Below are 19,679 nucleotides of genomic sequence, written 5' to 3'. Positions count from 1 at the left end.
AACCCCAGGCAAATCAACTTCTTTGTAAAGGAACGATAATGGTAATCTGGTTAGCTGGGACTTACCTTGAGGGAAGAGTTCGGAGCAACCCTGGAAGGACTTTGGGTTGTTAGCAAGGTTACAGTTGCCAAAGTAGTATGGCCAGGAGCCACTAGGGTGTTTAATAGATAAGAATGGGTGTGTCAGGAGAGGGAAGGGAGTGAGGGGTGGGTGGGAACTGGAGACGAGGGGAAAAGAGGACAAAGATTGAAAAGAAGCTAAAAGCCTAATTTGGATAAAGTAGTCATTTTTATGTGGCATGCAAAAAGGCCTATGACCACACTGCATAGCGGGAGACTGACAGGAAGAGGAAAAAAATAACAGAATTGAAAACGGGGAAACAAGGTGGTGAGGGGTAAGCATACTCATTTGAAGCCTGATAAATTAATATAGACATAAACCCACTAGTTAAAAAACTATGTTGGGTGATATATAGGACTATAGAATCTTAGATGATAATTCCCTAGGCATGATTGGGTTCTGCAATGTGGGACTGATCCCACAGATAAAGTAGCCACTTATGATATCCCAGAGTAACACTAGGGAGGAAAATCCGATTTTAAGTCGGCCCCAGACTCAGAACTGGTGTTCCAGCTAATGCAAACTTAGCCCCAACCCCAATTTGGAAGTGCTAGAGCCCATGGGAAACTGAATTCTGGGAAGACTCAAGTCTAAAAACAGGGGTAGTTGTTCTGGAAGTGGGAAAGGATTCCCACTTAAGGCCCTTTGAGGACACATAGAGAACGATCCATGTTCCAGTGTAAAGTTGAGGAGCCAATGGAAGTTGTCTGAGAGAGAAACATGGGGTTAAACTTGTCTATCTTCAAAGCTTTCATTGTTCTGTTCTACTTTCAGTCTTTTTTTTTTTGTTTTTGCTTTTCAGTGAGGCAACTGGGGTTAAGTGACTTGCCCAGGATCACACAGCTAGTGTCAAGTGTCTGAGGCTGGATTTGAACTCAGGTCCTCCTGACTCCAAGGCCAGAGCTCTATCTACTGCACCACCTAGCTGCCCCTCTACTTTCAGTCTAGCTAAAAGAAGGGAGAGAAAAGACAATAAAAGACCAGTGAAAAGCAGCAAAGTCTGAAAGCTTCAGTGGTGCATCCATGTAAAAAAAAAGTCCATATTTATTGCAAGTAAGAAAAGATTTTATTTTGGGGTGGGAAAAGAGAAAGATACAAAAGATGGATGGGCCAGAAGAGCTTGTTTGCTGGATATGTTCTAGAATTCCTCACTTTCATCTTCGCCCTCTACAGAGTCTGTGCCTACTTCCTCATAATCCTTCTCCAGGGCAGCCAAATCTTCCCGAGCCTCTGAGAATTCTCCTTCCTCCATGCCTTCACCCACATACCAGTGCACAAATGCCCGCTTGGCATACATAAGGTCAAACTTGTGATCCAGACGGGCCCATGCTTCGGCAATGGCTGTTGTGTTACTGAGCATGCATACTGCCCGTTGAACTTTAGCCAGGTCTCCACCGGGTACCACAGTTGGGGGCTGGTAATTGATACCAACCTGAAAGAGACAGAAGGAGGGTTAGTCCTGGCTGATGGGTTCTTCAGTTCTCAGGTTGTCTTGCCCTAACCTGGAGGTATTTTGAGGTGGGTCTACACCTCTGTAGGAACACATGCTCTCTGACAAATATACCACCAGTCTTGATTTCTTCCTTCCTTCCTCTGGCAAGGTTGCCATGAAAGAGCCTGGTTTTCACGATGAACTGGCTGCTTTCAGGATAAGTGAGGCATGCTTCTTCTCTTTCCCTACAATGGTTACTTTAAAGAGGTTTGTCTCTTTGAGAAGGCCAGGACATCCTTACTCAACAGAACTTCTCATCATTTAACCATTTGTGGTGGTTTTGACTTAACTTTCCAATAGGACAAAAAACAACCCACACGTTTCATTTTGAAAATATCCTATTGCACATTACCTCTCAGGCCCTAGTGATCAATCAAAGTAATACAAGTAGTAAAAATTTCTCCAAGCAGTCTTTCCCAGTTGCTTAAAAAGTAAGTACTTATTATCTGAGAGGGTGTCAATTTTAAAACGTGTACTGCTGAGATGCAACATGATGGTGTTGGGGATGATCAACATGGTAATTAGAAGACCTGGGTTCTAGTCTTAGTCCTGACACTGACTAGCTGTGATACCTCAGGCCCAGAGAAGTCCATTAAGTTGCTAATTTTCTTTTCTGTAAAATGAGAGAAGGTTAGACCATATGATTCAATTGCTTTTTTTTTTAAAGAGAAATCAAGAATCCCAAAGTCTGGGTTATAAACCCGTGAGAGCCAAGGTAAGTCAAAAGAAACACCTTAGGCTGGGGTTACCCCTACCCTTGACCTCCACGGCAAGTCGAAGGGGGAAGGGGACAGGAATTAAAGGGCATAGGTTCTTCAATTCCATTTCATCCACTTCAACAAATACTTATCAAGTGCCTGCTATGTGCCAGGCACCGTGCTAAGCTCTGGGGACGCAAAAAGAGGCAAAAGACAGTCCCCTAGTCTCACTAATAACTTAATCAATTGCCTCAGATCAAATGACGTACTTGTGTTCCCCCAAAGTATCCAATAACTCCTCTAACCACCCAAGAACCTGGAGCTTCCTCTCTCCCCTGACAGTGGAAGTGCAGGGAAGACAATTATTTGGGCTCTGGCTCAGGCTTGTATGTCACACACTTAGAACTCACGTGGTTTTAGAGCCAAGACATCCCAAGGCCAAATATTAGGGGTCTTCCCAGCACCCACCACTGTTCTCTCCCTGCCTCCTACTTACCTTGAAGCCAGTGGGACACCAGTCCACGAACTGAATGGTTCTCTTGGTCTTGATTGTGGCGATGGCGGCATTGACATCCTTGGGCACCACATCACCTCGGTACAGCATGCAACAGGCCATGTACTTGCCATGACGCGGGTCACACTTTACCATCTGGTTGGAGGGGTCAAAGCAGGCATTGGAGATCTCTGCTACAGAGAGCTGTTCATGATAGGCCTTTTCAGCAGAGACGATGGGCGAGTAAGTGACGAGGGGGAAGTGGATTCGAGGATAAGGCACTAGGTTGGTCTGGAACTCTGTAAGGTCTACATTGAGAGCGCCATCAAAGCGCAGGGAAGCAGTGATGGAGGAAACGATCTGGCCAATGAGCCGGTTGAGGTTGGTGTACGTAGGGCGTTCAATGTCCAGGTTCCTGCGGCAGATGTCGTAGATCGCTTCATTGTCCACCATGAAGGCACAGTCTGAGTGCTCCAGTGTAGTGTGAGTGGTTAGGATGGAGTTGTAGGGCTCTACTACAGCTGTGGATACTTGTGGGGCTGGGTAGATGGCAAACTCCAGCTTGGACTTCTTGCCATAGTCAACAGAGAGCCTCTCCATCAGCAGGGAGGTGAAACCTGAACCTGTGCCACCCCCAAAGCTGTGAAATATCAGGAATCCCTGCAGCCCTGTGCACTGGTCCGACTGAGGGAAGCGAGAAGGGAAGAAAACAAGCATGTCAAAGTGGAAAAGATGGCAGGTGATGATGAATAATACACAATCTCTTGCACATGTATAAGGATACCTCCCCTTCTTGATCTGGGAAAAGAATTTCCTTTTAAAAACATAAAAGAACATACTCCCAATCCCTTTTTCTCCCATCCCAGTAGCTTTTAGGGAAGAGATATAAATACTACAAGGTATTTAAATGGTCTTAGGATGCTGTATGGACACAATGGATATAAGCTATGGTTGTTGGCTTCCAGAGGACCAGACAGCCTCTATTTTCTACTATAAAAAACTTGAAAAGATCTTGAAAGATCTGATCATCACTAGAGGTCATGGTAGTTTGGGGGTAAGGCAGGTGTTAGGGAGAATACCATTCTCCACAGTTACTAGGATCTTCCTAATACAGGGCTTAGTAGTTTCTTCTGTTAAGATGGGCTTAAAGCCTTCTCAGAGCTGTTTCCTACAAAAAAAGGAATCTCTGACTCAGGGCTATTTTTCCCACTACAGGATGGATACATTTCTAGCTCTTAATCCACCAGGTAGGGAATGGGATATACTGAAGAAACAAGATTAACTGCTACCTTTCTAAGGCTGGAGAGCATTGCCCCGAATTCACAATTACTTGGCTAGAAAACAGCTATGTCAAGTGAATGTGGATAAAGACAGGCAATAATCACAGGGGTGTGGAGCCAACAAGTCTACTTACTCCCTATCTGCTAGGATTTAGAAAGGACTGTATCCGATATGTGGCTCAAACAGACTATCAGGACCCCCCCCCCCCCCCGTTCTAAGGTAGGACTAAAAAAGCCAACAGACCTCTCTGAGTGACAAAAGGATCAGTTCACTTTAACTCTAGATGGATAATTTCCCTTATGACAGGAGTCTGTAGCTTGGGGGTTCAGGACATCGTATGTATTTTATGTATCTAAAAACATTCTGAAAATAATTTTCACCACATGTGAAAGGTTAAGAAGCCTGCTCTAGGGAAAGGTCCTAGAGTTAACTATTGTCCTTTACCATGGTTTAATCACCACCCACAAGCATCCTCCTTCAAAATACTTCTCATTGATGTTGACTGAATGACTATTCCTTTGGTGGGAGAGGACACCAGAAAAATGGTTGGACAGGTCAACTCTGAAAGAAGATTCTAACAAGGAAGGATCAGTAGTGGTCTGGTTACCTTTATTCTTACCCTCTCTACACAAAGAGTCCTACCTTAAGGTCCCAAAGACCCTTGGGGAAATGGTGATCACTGGGTACTTAATGGTAGCCAGCCAGGAAAGTCAGGGTGGGAGGGAGGTAAGGGGAGATGCCATGTTTGCCCAGCTCACCAGTTTTCGGATGCGCTCCAATACAAGATCAATTATTTCCTTCCCAACAGTATAATGGCCTCGGGCATAGTTATTAGCGGCATCCTCCTTGCCAGAGATCAGCTGCTCAGGATGGAATAGCTGTTTATAGATGCTAGTCCGAACTTCATCTGGGAGGAAGAATGTAGGGGTGAGGGAAGGAAAGGGCAGGTCAGTGCAAGGAAGAAAAGAAGCATTTTTAAAGCACCTACTAGATGAGAGAAAATAGGGGCAGCTAGGTGGCACAGTGGATAGATAACCAGCCCTGGAGTCAGGAGGACCTGAGTTCAGATCCGGCCTCCGATACATAACACTTACTGGCTGTGTGACCCTGGGCAAGTCACTTAGCCCCATTGCCTAGCTAAAAAAAATTTTTAAAAAAATAGGAGAAAATACATTAATGCTTTACAACTGTTACCTCATCTGATCCTCACAACAACCCTGGCAGATAAGGGCTATTATGATTCCCATTTTACAGCTGAACACAGTAGCTACATGACTTGCCCAGGATCACACAGCTAGTGTCTGAAACTGAATTTGAACTCAGGTCTTCCCTAGTGTACTGGACTATATTTTGCAAAATAATCAAAACATTACTACCCTCTAATGAATTCCACCAGAAAACAGAGGTTAGAATGGAGAAGAGTCTGGCTTATGATAACTAAACCTTTCATTCCAGACTTTAGACGTGTGGATTTTAGAGTCTGGGTAGGAGACATTTAACTTCTAGGCCTTTAGTTGTTTTAACTTTTAGGGCTCAGGGAAGGGAGACTGGGAAACATTTCTATAGCCCTCTGCAGCTTAAAAAGTTATTTTTATAATAGCCCTGTGGAACAAGTGGTAGGAATAAATCCATTTTACAAATGAGAAAATGGGAAGGGGAGGAGGGGGTCTAAGAGGGAAAGTGACATGTCCAGCAGCAGTCGGGATTTGAACCCAGGTATCTTCAAGTCTGGCTCTTTCTACTATAGTGCACTAACCTGAAATTCTCAATCAACTCATTGCAGATACAGATCTGCAACCGCTTTGATTCATAAGGAAAAAGGAAGAGCTGGAATGGAGATAACGAAGAACCTGACAGATGACAGCTAGCTGGCCCAGTGGATAGAGCACTGGATAGAAACAAAAAAGAAATTAATTCAAATCTGGCTTCAGATATTTACTGGACTGACCCTGGTCCGCCTTAGTTTCTTCATCTGTAAAATGAGGACGACACTAGCACCTACCTCCCAGGATTATTATAAAGATAAAATGAGGTAATATTTGTAAAGCACTTGGCTAACCTTGAAGTGTCATATAAGTTTTTGTTGTTGTTCAGTTTGTTTCAATCGTGCTCAACTCTTTGTGATCCCATTTGGGGTTTTCTTGGCAAAGACATTGGAGTGATTTGCCATTTCTTTCTCCAGATGAGGAAACTGAGGCAAACAGGCTTAAGTGACTTGCCCAGGATCCCACTGCTAGTAAGTATCTAAATCCAGATTTGAACTTGGTTCCTCCTCACTCCAAGGCACACCATCCACTGTGCCACCTAGCTGCCCTTTAGGTAAATTCTAGCTGTTATTAACGGGGAAGGGCTCTTTTGTGCTGGGCCTGGGGAGGGAAGAAATTCATCATCAAAGCTCTGATGACTCCAATCTCTGCCTCGCATCTAGAAATGCTGATGATAATAATACTAAACAATAGTTAGCCAGATAGCAGGTTTACAACTCCCCACACTGTCACCTATTTGCAGCAATGGCTTTAGAAAAGTATGAGGTTCCCAGGGCAGGAAGCCAAGGAGGCCCGGCTTGAGGGAGGCTAAGAAGAAAGGCAGCTAGGGGCCTTCAGAAAGCCAGCAACAGCCAATTCAACCCATCTCCTGCAAGGAGCTACTGGTTAAATTACTTTAGCTGAGCACCCGCCATTTTGTGAGAATCCCATTCCCCTGGATTAGTCCACCTGGAAATGCTTTTCTTTTTGGAGGGGGAGGGGGAGCAGCAGAAGGGAAAAGTGTCTGTTCCCATTTCCCGTGCCCAAGGCCTCCTTAGGCTTGATGAGAGAATAGCTGGACATCAGTTTCCACCCACAGGTAGATGATTAACTCCAGTAGACTGCCTGGGATTGTTCCCTGCACTGCCAGAGAACAGCAGCTCTAGATGCAAGGCAGAGTTTGGGGAGTTTCTTCCCTCCCTGGGCCCTCAGCTCTGCCCTCTCCTGGAGGCAGCTGGACAAAAGCAACAGGCCTTGCTGTTGTTTTTGGCAAGAAGACAGGCTTGAATTCCATTGCAGGCTCCCCAAGGACTTTGGGGCCTGGGGCAAGGAGTCCAGGTTGGGGGAAGGGAAAGCCTTTCTTTGTCTTTTCTCCTCTTCCCCCAACCACTGCTCCCTTTTCACTCCTTACCTATTACTGCAGGCTCCAAGTCTACAAAGACTGCTCTGGGGACATGCTTGCCAGCTCCAGTCTCACTGAAGAAGGTATTGAAGGAGTCATCACCACCCCCCAGGGTTCTGTCACTGGACATGGTACCATTGGGTTGGATACCATGCTCTAAGCAATATAATTCCCAGCAGGCATTGCCCATCTGCACTCCAGCCTGGCCGACATGGATGGAGATACACTCACGCTGTATGAGAAGAGACACACAGATGAGCTTAGGTTTGCTGTTCCTGTTTTTCAGGGTGGGGGAAGAAGTGGGGAAAGGAGAGTTTAGGAGGAACAATGGCAGAAGCCTTTCTGCTATTTCCTACCAGGTAAGATACTCTTCGTGTTGGTTCAAAACTCATTACCACCCAGCAAGTAAAGGCAATATCACCTGCTAGCTGCAGAAGGGAAATCATGGACACTGCTATGCTTGTACAGCATTATCTGAAAGCCTGGTCTAGGGCAGACTCCATGCCCCAAGCTTCCAGAATGCTGGACTTCCTGTACCAAGGAGTCTAATTACTGTGTGCCAGCTCTCCTTCAGACCTCTATTCCACCCCTCCCCCTCTTCTCCTGCCCAAACCCGCAGGCTGTTCCCCTTCCCTAATTGGGAGAGGCCGGAGGACTTAGTTACAGATTGGCCAAGAACCCTACACCTCTTTGAACTGCTTAAAACCAAGAAGGCTGGGCAGTGTGAGTTGCAAGGGCATTCTCCCCGCCTCCCTAACCCTCCAGTGGGCTGTCTTCACCACCTATAGCAAAATTGGATGAAACAAACTGGAAAACATCTAGTCATTCTCCAGAATGAGTCTAGAAAGACAACGACCCTTCCTCCCACTCCCAGGTAGATCAGTTCTCATGGAGATCAGCTTAGGATGTTTGAATTCCATAGCCTGAAGGGCATCAGCACCTTTCTGAGGTAAAAAAAGGGAGCTTCTAAAGGGCGCTGACCCCTGCTAGCAGGGCTTGGAAACCTGGCTGTCGTAGGGCCAGGATGGACTATGCCACCCCCAAAACCTCCCTTCAAATATTTAAAAGGACCCAGCACAAAGGCACATCTGTCCTGTTGCGCTGGGAGGGGCAACAACAGGGAAACCCACAAATCTTAGGCAGCTAGTATAGGAATGAAGCTTGGAACTCCACATTGCGCCCCGCCCCCTCATCCCATGCTTGTGAAGGCTGCAGTCCACACTGGCTGGCATCGGGCCAAGGGGCCCCAGAACCAGCTCGAAACCAGGAGCAGGAGAAACCTATGAGTTTCCTCACTCCCTCCCCTCAGCCTCGGGGAGTCCAAACTTCAAGGACAGTGGAGACTTTGTCCTTTGGCAGAGAGAGACGCCAGGAGAAAGAGACAGAGGAGGAGAGGGTCAGAAACTCCTGCCTGATCCCGAGAGACCTCCAAGCGTCAAAGACGGGGTTGGGGGAAGATTTGAGGCCAACGATCGGGAAAGGCAACTTAGTAACTAGGCAGCTCGTTCCCCTTTCCCCTTTCTTCCAAGGTGTCAGGCTGGACTGCTAGAGCGCAACTCATCTCGCCCTAACCCCATGTGCGAGGGCTGTAACACGGCCCCGGGACTTCCCGATAACGGAGTCCCTGAGACGTGGGTAGGAAAGTGCTCCTTTGCCCCCTCCCACCAGGAGGACCCTTCCACACGGTCCTCCCCTCACCATGGTTGCTCCGATGTGTGAAGATGGGAGGGTGCTGTTGACCGCAGACAGGTTACGGGTCTCTGCCAACACAGCAAATCGGAGGGCGCTCGCCTCCTGCAGCGGCTTATATAGCCCCGCCGAGCCTCGGGCCCCGCCCTCATCTCGGCTCCCATTGGGCTGCCTCCTGAGCTGGGCCCCACTCTCCGCTCTTCTCACTGGGCCGGGCTCCCAAAGAAGTCCGCCCCTCCTTCCCTTACTGGACAGCGCTTATGAAATATCCCCGCCGCAGCTGCTCATTGGGCAGTTTGTAATAGGGAGAGGGAGGAGACTGCACACCTCGAGACCAAGGTGTCTCCTCCGAGACCTGAGTCTTTACCTCGCCTCGTGCATGTGGGAAGCATAAAGGTCAGTCCAAGGGATGAGCTGGCGTTTGGCTTCCCTCCTACTCGCATTCTTGCCAATATATGCATACCTTAGAATTTAGTTTTGAGTTTGCCCCCAAAATGCACCCTGGGAAGCTCTTTGTTGGGTCGTTTGAATGATCTGTTTTTTTAAGTGCCTTGGCTTTTCTTTTTTAAAAATACCTTATTCTAAGGGACGGTTTTCTGGGAACATACCGAACACACTCGGAATTATCTGCGTTTTACTGAAAAGCCCATCCATTGTCATTTCGTTGTCAATCTTTAGAGTTTTCAGGTTGGTTCATCTCACAATTTGAGTCCCACACCCACCTCACAGTCCTGATTCAGCTGTTATCCAGAGCACATCTGTCTGCAATTTCTGTCCCTTCTGGTTAACCAGTTAGTCCATTCCCTGCTTGGTAGGAGCAGACTAATGAGGGAATGAAGGGTCATTCAGCTTCGTCAAGGGATTGCATAAAGCACTTCCACCCTTTAATAATGATCGCCTATATATATATTTGCCTTTAATATTTTTCCAGCCTCTAACGGAAATTGCAGTTTCTCTCCATTCCCACCCCACTGCTCCCAGGGATGGTCACATGTCCTTCTCAAGGATAAATACTGACAGGCAGGGAGGTGGTAGTGGTGTATGAGATGGGCTGAGGTGTACACAATTTACGAAGTCAGGTTTAGATGGCTAAATTCCATTCTCCCAAGCCAAAATTCTAGCTGTGAAGAAGTCCTGTAGCCCATCCTAGTACTCTAAATGAACTGAGGTTGGGGAACAATTGGGGAAGATTCAACAGTGGTGTCTCAATTGTGTCATTTGATTTCAGATTGGCTGCTCTTTGACCAAGAAGCTACAAACTCTATTTGTGTATTCAAAGACACTGATGTGTAGCACTAGAACAATGTTCCCATTTGCCCATAAAATATTTGCAAATGATTATCTCTCTCCAGCACCTCCAGCAGGTGAAGGCCCCAGATTCAATGCTAGGCAATTTGTGTATCAGAAAAAAATCCCCAATTTTTCAAAGCTGCACTTACAAATGTTATTGATCACAAAAATACGGGGAGAGATCATGAGTGACTCAGTGAAAACGAACATTTTGAAAATGCTTTAAATGTAGGATAAAGTGCTTTAGAAATGTACGGTATTATTCAGCCATCATTGCTACTACTAGGGGAAAAGTTCCACTGTTCTCCTAAAGGCGGGCAGCACTCACAGCTAAAAACCGCTTTATTACCATTCGGTGTGGAGGAGGGGGAAGCCCTTCCTCATGTAGATATTAGTTGGCAACACTGATGCCACTGAACATTATGATCCCTCCCCTGTCGCTCTTCATAGTATTCAGTTGTCCTTCCAAGTGTCTTACCATACCCCAACAACCTCATTATTGTTTAGTTGCTTTTCTTTTTTTTGCTTTTCGGTGAGGCAGTCAGGGTTAAGTGACTTGCCCAGGGTTATATAGCTAGTAAGTGTCCAGTGTCTGAAGCTGCATTTGAACTCGGGTCCTCCTGACTTCAAGGCCAGAGCTCTATCTACTATACCACCTAGCTGCCCCCTAGTTGCTTTTCTTTGTGACCCCTCTTGGGGTTTTCTTGGCAAAGATACTGGAGTGGTTTGCTATTTCCTTCCCCAATAACCCAGGGATCCTCAATCCTTTTGGAACCCTGACATTTTGTTTCACTCTGGAACATCCTCTACCAACTTGTGTAGCACTCTGACCCTCATTTGTGCACTGTTCTGAGTCCTAGTTACTTTAGGTATGTGTCAAAACTTCCTTTGAGGTTTTAAGTTCCCTAAAGGCAGGATCCATGTCTTAACTGAAACTTTTTCAATACTCTACACCAGCGGTGTCTAACTCAAATAGAAACAAAGGCCACTGAACTGTTCATCAGGAATAGGGATTCAAACAACTTATGCTGTTACATTTTTATTTATGTTGTTAAATATCTCCCAATTATATTTTAATCTGGTTCAGGCTTCACTAGGAAGTGTTGCCAGCTGTGGGTCTGACACCTGTGCTCTACGAAGAGTAGGACCTTTAAGTGCTTGTTAAATCTGATCACATTTTACAACTTTCAGTATCTTGGATTTCTTCCTTTCTTCATTCAGTCTCATTCCACTTCCAAATTTAATGTTTTGTAATTTCAACCTCTTCTCTACTATTTATGTGTATTTATTTCCACACACCAAATCCCTATAAGTCATTTTGGAGGAGGGTATTAGGAGGCAGCTGTTCAGTGGACAGAGTGCTGGACCTGGAGTCAGGAAGACCCAAGTTCAAATTTGATCTCAGACACTTATTAGCTGTGTAACCCTGGGCAAGGCACTTAACTTCTTTTTGCCTCAATCCACTGGAAAAGGAAATGTCACCCCAAATGTCAAACCCTACTCCAACATCTTTGCCAAGAAAATCCCATGGATGGTATGGTCCACAGGGTCACGAAGAATAGGAGATGGCTGAACAACTAAACAACAAATTGGGACGTACCTGTTCAGAAATTTAAATTGGTGTAAGGAGCTCTCATCTATACCAGCTTGCTTTTCAAGCAGACCAAAAGCTCCAGAGCCCTTTGTGAGAGGAGGAGCTGGGGCCTTTATTTACTTTTTCCATACCTTTCCCTTTAGCACAACAAAATGATATTGAAATGAGAACCAGAGACAGTCTAGTCCAGTGAGGGTGGGGTGAACAGTGATGGAAAAGCTCTGGGAGAACAAGCATATCCTGTTCACCCAGAGTTGAGTGGAGGTAAAACATTAATTAAGATTGCCAGGCCTCTCTGGGGGCATTTCTGAGCCTGTGTCAGGGAGGTATCTCTTGAGCTTCTGGCCTTTAGCCCTCATTCATGATGGTTACCTCCCATCTCCAGGTATTTAACCCCTTCCATTCAAATGGGGACATTTAAAGACACCTCCAGGACCGACAAGGAAAGCTCAGAAGCAAGCCTTGGCTTGGCTTGAAAAACCCCCAGCTCAGTAGTTACCACCTTTCCCTTCTCTCCTCCCAGCACCCAGGCACTGTTGTGGCCCTAATAACATACTCGGTACAGTTATACATCTCATTCGGCCTGCTTTTTATCCTAGTCTGAGAAAAACATACAAAATGTGTTTTTCAGCCCTTCCTTACACATCACAGATATCATTAGCATATACTGACCCAGAGAACTAAATTTAAATGTATCTCATTTTAATGGATATGCCAGAAAATATGACCTTTTAAGAGTGTTATAACTTTGTGACACAACAGAAAATTATCTTCTTTTGAAGATGACTGTTTCAGAATTTTATTTTGAGATGTTTGTATGTCCCATTCTGCTCCTCAATAAATCTGTAACTAACTGAAATGAAATACTGTATAAATAACTGATGGTAAGTGAAGAATTGAGTCTGGAGGAAAGAAGCTGGCCCTTGTGGAGCACTGAAACATACCTTGCAATACCAAGTGCCCTTATTCATTGAGCATGTCGATGACATGAAATATACCAAGAGTATGCTCCACTTTGATTCTCTGTAGATACTCTTCTATGGAGAAGCCTACTCTATAGATGTGTTAAAGGGGTCAGGGGAGAAGGAAAGGAAGATGTGAGAGAATGGAACAGAGCACCAAACTAAGAGGTGTGAGGCACTGAATCATTCGAGATCGTGCCTGCACTTTGAATGATCTGTGCTTCCTCTCTATCTCAACTCCCAGCCTCCTGAGTTGTCCCAGGAGGCTGCTTTAAACCTTACTTTATACATCATTGGAGAGAAGGTACCATGAGCTGGAAATGACAGAGTAAACGGAAACCATGGAAGAGAGTAAAACAAGTAAGTATACCAACTCATTCATATTTAATGCCCTCTTGGATCCGTATCAAACCAAAAGGGCCAAGGTTTTCCTAGCAGTCAGGAAACATGAATTCACTTGAATTGAATAGGATTACAGGTAACTGGATGGAAAGTTTGCATTCTGGCATTTGTTAGGATGGTGAGTGTTAAAGATAAGGAAAATGTCCATCTCACCAAGAATTCTCACCCTGCCCCATGTCCATTAGGTTCAATAACTCTGTACTGATGATGCTTTCTTTAGACATAATTCTTCCGTGAAGAAGGGACTCAGACAGTCATCTGTTCAGACATGAGCCAAGCCTGTAAACTTCACGTGCAAGTTAACAGTGGTTCCTTCTTTACGTGCTCTCCACCCCGATACTCAACGGAGAATCTCAGACACATCTTGTGAATTACTTCTCTTTGTGGTGGCTGCCAGAAAGTGGTTAAAAATTTATGGTGTAAGTGTGGGATTAGACCATTGATGAGAAACCACATGAGGATTTCAAAAGGTGAAAGGGGTCAAACAAATCAGAACAGTAAAAATCTGACTGTCACCTACAGCAGGAAACAAAAAATAGCACCTGAATGAGAGACACAGACACATGGCCAGGCCAGTGGGTGAATTCTGGGAGGCACCTGGCTTCCTATATCACTCAAACCAGAATGGGGAAGAGGAGTGCGCTACAGGGAGAAATATTTGAGACATATGCACTTGAAGTCTCAAGGAAGCAAGTTAGGGTAAACCCTTTGTATGTCCAAATGGACACTGTGGTACTCACAACTTTACGTTAGTATAGAGAAGAAAGCAGCAGAACCGTTATATCAGGTCAGAATGACTGCTGCTTCCACCATGGAAAGCTGCTGCTGAAGATCCCTTAGTCACTCGTGGGAAACCCTCTCCAAAGCCACATAGAAACTATTTTTGTCATCTAGGCAGTGCCAGCCAATGGGTCCAATTTCACAATCTGCGCAGACTAGAAATTTGACGTTCCCCACGTCTTTGGTGAAGCCCACGTTCTCAAAGGTGAACATGTCATCAACCAGCCAGTGTTCTTGAAGGAAGTCACCTTCTGGGTTGCTGCCATCAGCCAGAGCTGGCTTCTTCCTCATGGAAGGAAGGAATAGCTGCCATGCAAGAGAACACAGAGTCACATGGGATCACACATCACCCTGTTTCTTGATCATACTCACTGCTGTACCACCTCATGTAATAACAATTTTAAAAGGGGGAACATGGAATATAGTTTGAGTTGGGATTTTGGATAGTTCATGGACTGCTTCCTGGTGCTACTCTTGATATATCCAAGGTTCTAGTTACTGCTGGTGTCTTGTCCATGTAGCAGTACAGAGAATCCTGGCTCTCTTATTCCCTAAGTAGACTGGATATACCACATTAAATGAAGTGTTCCTAGGATTCCGAGGCAGCCTCAAGACTTGAGACTCCATGCCCAAGATCCCTGGAATTCCACCCTTCCAACTTCCAGGATTCTCCATCAGCAGTCCAGAAAATCAAAGAAACCAGAAAACCACTTTAATTTTCCAGTGTTGCCAAGTCAGCTCGACTAACACTTGACCAATCCTACATGGTTTCCAATGCCAGCTAAGTAGTAGCTGATCTCATCACATTTCCCTCTAGACTTTAGTGATCTCTTCTTTTGTAAAATGATAGGACTATTATCTCTAAAGTCCCTTCTAGATCTAAATTCTAGTATATCTATGGTCTTCAACCAGCTGTGAAACAGGACAATTGCTTCAGAGTACTGACATGGCATTGGGGATGGCCAAAGAACTCAAGTGGAAGTCCTTAAATGGTAAGTGATTTGACAGACATGAGAGGCAGGAAGAACAGGGTAGGCAAGTTCTCTGCAAAGTATAATCATGAAGTATGCAATAGATGCTGATGAGGACTTCCTTAGTTTTCATTCAGGAGCCCCTTCGTGGGCAACTCCTGCCTGCCGGTACTTACCTTTTGTTCAGATAGATGTCTGAGTCATCCTAATACACAGACATCTATTTGCTAATTCACCGGTGCCTTTTCTGATGACACTACAAAGAAGCCATTTCATGTTTACGGGTGTTAATTTCCCTGAAAATATTTTCTTTCAACACTCAGTCTTGTGGGCATGGATGAGATCATGTTATAATAATCTGCAGGGGGACACACTATGTGACTTCAGGCAATCCCTGAGAATTTAACTTTTGTAAACAGCTTTGATATCCACAGATTAAGCCCTGATGCAAGTGTGCATTAATAATATCTCTATTAAACAGAGATCAAGCAGATTATGTGTTTGGCATTACTCATTAGGTGTTACTACAACAAAAAAAATTAACTGTGTTTTCATTTATGGACCAATACACTACAACTCTTCCCTGACTCACTAGACTATCTCTTATTACTTACTAGTCATATATATTCAACAACACTTACTGACTATGCTGAGTGCCCACTCTGTAAGGTTCACTCTTATTCAATGTTCCCATTTAAATTTGCTTCCTGGATAGTCAGGCTTATCATACCAGGCAGTGACACAGGAATATTCCAAACAAATTACTGCAATGCCAAAGACCTCCCTCAACTGCAGGTCAAGTAATGGGAAAGGTGTTTTTCAGTTGGGATATTTAAGGGTATTGGTTGAATACTGAGCAGAGAGCATCAAGGTACCTGGTATCCAGTGCCTACACATATCAAAAAAACCCAAAACCTTCATAGACTGAAGAAACCTAATAGCCATCTGCCTCACAGGGTTGTTGTGAAGATCAAATGATATATGTAAAATGCTCTGCAAACATTAATGTGAAATATAAGTGGCAGCATTTATCATCAAGGGAAACTATGCTATTGGATTAGAGTCAACAGAATTGTACCAGGAATTCTAGGGTTACTTTTGTATAGGTTAGAATGCTTTCCTTCCTCTCCCCTCCATCTCAGCTCCCTTTAAATTTCAATGCCATCTTCCCCAAAAAGGTCTTTCCTAATTGCTGAAGTTGTTACGGTCATCTCCAAGTTACTGTGCACTTATTTTGTATGTGTCAGGTATTTATTTATCTGTGAACATGCTGCTTCCTAGTAAAATGTAAACTCATTGAGGGCAGAGACTTTTGTTCCCCGTCTTCATAAATCCAGTGCTTGGTGTTCATCAAGGGATCAAAAACTTGTTTCCCTTATTTTTTGAGAGAAAATGGGACCTTTTTTCTTTAAATACTGAAACACACGTGGCTCTTCCAGACCTAAAGTAGATCACAGGATCTAGAAAACACCCAGACTAAGTTACTTTTGCTAGTTTAAGAACATAATGTCTCATGTAAAACTGTTCAGTTGTTTTTCAGTCATGTTTGACTCTTTGTGACTTCATTTGGGGTTTTACTGGCAGAGATTTGGAGTGGTTTGCCATTTCCTTCTCCAGCCCATTTTATAGATGAGGAAACTGAGGCCAACAGAATTAAGTGACTTGCCCAGGGTGACACAGCTAGTCTGAGGCCAGATTTGAACTCCAGAAGATGAGTCTTCCTGACTCCAGGCCCGGCGCCATACACTATGGCGCCACCTAGCTGCCCCTACACGTATAATTAGGTTTGCCCATAAAATGAAGCAAATGCGAGGGTTGAAGAGACTATCAGACCGAGTCACGTGACCTAGGCAAAGGCTGTATCTCAGCCACTAACCAACTGCGGTGCGCTGGGCTTCAATTTAAAAACGTTGCTTATTTATAGTAACTTACTGTAATATTTACTATATACTTCATATATTTGCTATACGCTATATATAAAACGCATCATAGTAATTTACTAACTGGACTTTTAAATACGTTTTTAATTTTTGTAACAAACGAACTAAACTTACAAGTTCCAGATTTTAGGAAACCTAGTCTTTGCTCGTTAGTGAGAAAGAAACCATTAGTACCGGAGGAAAGCAAGCTCCAGCTCTCATCCAAATGCTCCGAGACCTATTCAGCACAGGCATAACTCTACCGACCCAGGAATCAAAACAGCCGAGCAAGAGGGAGCCCAAAAACAAAGGGCGTGAAATCCTCCTTTCGGTGGGGAGACAGAAAAGCACTGACTTTCGAGAGCTGAACTATCATTTACCCTCGGCATTCTCAACCGGACCCTCATAGTTTAATAATCTGACCCTGAGCGTGGCTGTACAGGAGTCTTTTCAATGCCATTGCTGCAGTCATTGTGGGAGTGTCACGGGCCAGCAGCAACAGCGTGAGAACGACTGATAAGAAGTTTTTATTCCTCATACTAAGAACCCCCAAATTCTAAAGGTTAATTATTTTTTGAAGAAGAATTCTTTAGGGGGTGAGGTGGGAAAGGCCATCTTCAGAATGTCCCTTCCCTCAGTTTTCCAGGGCTTCGAGTCCGGCCCGAGGCCGCGGTGTGGACGTGGCTCCTGGGTGTCTGGCAGCGAGGCCTCGCCAGGGCACCCGGTCCGGCCTGGGGTTCACTCGGGGCCTTGGGCCGCTGGCACCAAAAAGGCGCGCTTCTGCACCCCAAAACTTCAAAGGCTCCCGGACCCTGGGCCCCACCCTCACGGGGTAGCTTCCGCGCGCGGCTCCGGCCCCGGGTGTAGGCGTCAGGGCCATTCCCGGCTATGGGTTCCAACCGAGACACGACAAAAAAAAACCGGGGTCAAGGGAGGCCCAAAGCCAGGGCGCAGGCGCATAATGGCGCCGCCAGAGGGCAGCAATGGGGGAAGGGGAACCAGACGCGCAAGCTCGGAGAGGCGGAACCCAAGGAGGGTGGGTCTCGCGTAACGAGGCGCGAGCTAGAGGCAGGATATCTCGCGAGGTGACGGGCGGGGCTCGGACCGAGAGAGGGAAAGCTCTTACATCGCGAGGGGCGGGGCTGTGGACAAGGAGGGCGAGGTCTCCAGACCCAGCAGCCCAGTCCTCTATGCTAGGAAGGTGGGCTCCTTCTTGCCTGATACCTGTCTGCGTGAGAAGAGAGCGGCCCCGGGCTGCAGCACCCGGGATCCACAGCGCTGACACAGCACAGCTTTCCTGTTCCGGCCTTCGGCTGACACTAATTCGTTCACCTGTTCCTCCGGTTCCATCGCGCTGCCGCCACCACCAGCACCGCCACTACTTCCCTTAGCCTCCTCTACTGCGCAGGCGCAGACTGCCTCACAGCGTGGGAGCCTTCTTCCACACCTTCTTTCTTTAGTGCGCAGCCGCTGCCTCTCGGGTCTCCAGAGTCATTCCGAAACTGCGCAGGCGTCTTCGGTTACTTTTGGTTCTACGCAGGCGCTGTCCTCCATTGCCCATCCTGGGTGGTCAGCTGCGTCAGAGTGGGTTTGTGACACGGACACTGAACTCCTGGGAACCGGCGTAAAACTCTCCTCCCACCGCTGCCAATGCACAAGGATGTCAACACCCAACCTCCTTAATCTCGATCAGGGTTAGGCTAGATGGAGGCTTACTTAACCTTACGTCACGCTTTCGGCACGCTCCTTGCAGCTATTTCCTTGAGCTGGGGGGTGTGGGTGTGGGTGTGTGTGTGTGTGTGTGTGTGTGTGTGTGTGTGTGTGTGTGTGTGTGTGTGTAACATAACATTCACAGCGACGAGACCTCCCCGCCCCCCCCTACATTCCCTACCTCTCCCTGGCAAGCTCAGCTTTGCTAGAAAATGCAGACCATCTATTTTCCCTGGCAGCCTAGGTTTGAACCTAAAGGCGGTTCAAAAGATGCCTGCCTTTTCTCTTACTGTTTAGGGCCTTGGGTACAGTGAAGAAAAGGACGCCTGAAGAGACAATTGCATGTTTTTACCCCATATCTCTCTCTCATCCATAACCACTAACATCTATGAACACTTTTAAGCCCAAGGTCACAGATTTAGATCTACAAACGGTGTCTCCGTTTTATATTTGGGTTACTACACAGGCGAGGTTGGAACCACGAAGTTGTGGATGATTGTTCTAAGATCTCTGACCTAAATTTAGCCTTTCATCTTTTCCACCTCTCTGTTATATTCGTGAGGTCGGGAGGGATTTTAAACTTATGACATAAGCGTGGTTCACAGTCTTAAATATTCGTGGAGGTCACAGAGATTGTGACTTGCCCAAGTCACACAGCTAGTATATCAGGCAGGACTCCCATTTTCTTACTCTGGGGCTACCTCACTTCAGCATATCCACTATGCCAGGTTGCCACCTACTTAATTCTGGAAACTGCTTTAAACACTGAATCAAAAGACCCCCAGTTGCTTAAGACTATAAAAGCTTGGTAGCCTTTCTCAAAGATGGCTTCCTATTTCAATAGCCTCAAATTCCTCCCTGTCAAGGTCCAGTCCTTGTAGAAAGGACTTGATAGTCCTGGTAAGGGTGCAGATTTTAGGAAGGCATGTGGTTTAGAAGTGACTAGAATACTGAAGAGTTAAGGCCTGATAAAGAAAATCTCATTTAGGAAAAGGAATCATAAATTAGCACCTTACGTTTGTATAGTGTTTCCCACCTGCGTTATAGCCCATTCCATCCTCACAGCAACCCTGTGATGTAGGCAGGGCAATTATTACTTCCACTTTATAGGAGAAAGAACAGACTTCGGTT

General features: G+C 45.7%; 2 protein-coding genes across 3 annotated transcripts; both read right to left on the bottom strand.

Moving 5' to 3' along the window:
* Positions 1 to 1,163: 1,163 nt before the first annotated feature.
* On the bottom strand, positions 1,164 to 9,039 carry LOC110219648 (tubulin alpha chain, testis-specific). Of its 2 annotated transcripts, none has more exons than XM_021003187.2 (5): positions 8,930 to 9,039; positions 7,241 to 7,463; positions 4,843 to 4,991; positions 2,807 to 3,487; positions 1,164 to 1,552 (listed from the first exon to the last, which is right to left on the bottom strand). In XM_021003187.2, exons 1-5 carry the CDS (start codon positions 8,930 to 8,932, stop codon positions 1,259 to 1,261), a joined length of 1,350 nt encoding a protein of 449 aa, XP_020858846.1. In that variant the 5' UTR covers positions 8,933 to 9,039; the 3' UTR covers positions 1,164 to 1,258. The 2 variants fall into 2 exon arrangements, with proteins under 2 accessions (XP_020858846.1, XP_020858847.1); XM_021003188.2 differs by lacking the exon at positions 8,930 to 9,039 and adding an exon at positions 7,653 to 7,751.
* Positions 9,040 to 13,127: 4,088 nt separating this feature from the next.
* RABIF (RAB interacting factor) lies at positions 13,128 to 18,547 on the bottom strand. The gene is made up of 2 exons (XM_021002970.2): positions 18,063 to 18,547; positions 13,128 to 14,254 (listed from the first exon to the last, which is right to left on the bottom strand). Exons 1-2 carry the CDS (start codon positions 18,186 to 18,188, stop codon positions 14,009 to 14,011), a joined length of 372 nt encoding a protein of 123 aa, XP_020858629.1. The 5' UTR covers positions 18,189 to 18,547; the 3' UTR covers positions 13,128 to 14,008.
* Positions 18,548 to 19,679: the final 1,132 nt, after the last annotated feature.

This window comes from Phascolarctos cinereus, unplaced genomic scaffold (assembly GCF_003287225.1).
Source record: "Phascolarctos cinereus isolate Bilbo 61053 unplaced genomic scaffold, phaCin_HiC Scaffold_5;HRSCAF=322, whole genome shotgun sequence".
Lineage (NCBI taxonomy): Eukaryota > Metazoa > Chordata > Mammalia > Diprotodontia > Phascolarctidae > Phascolarctos > Phascolarctos cinereus.
This window is presented reverse-complemented; position numbering and strand designations above follow the sequence as displayed.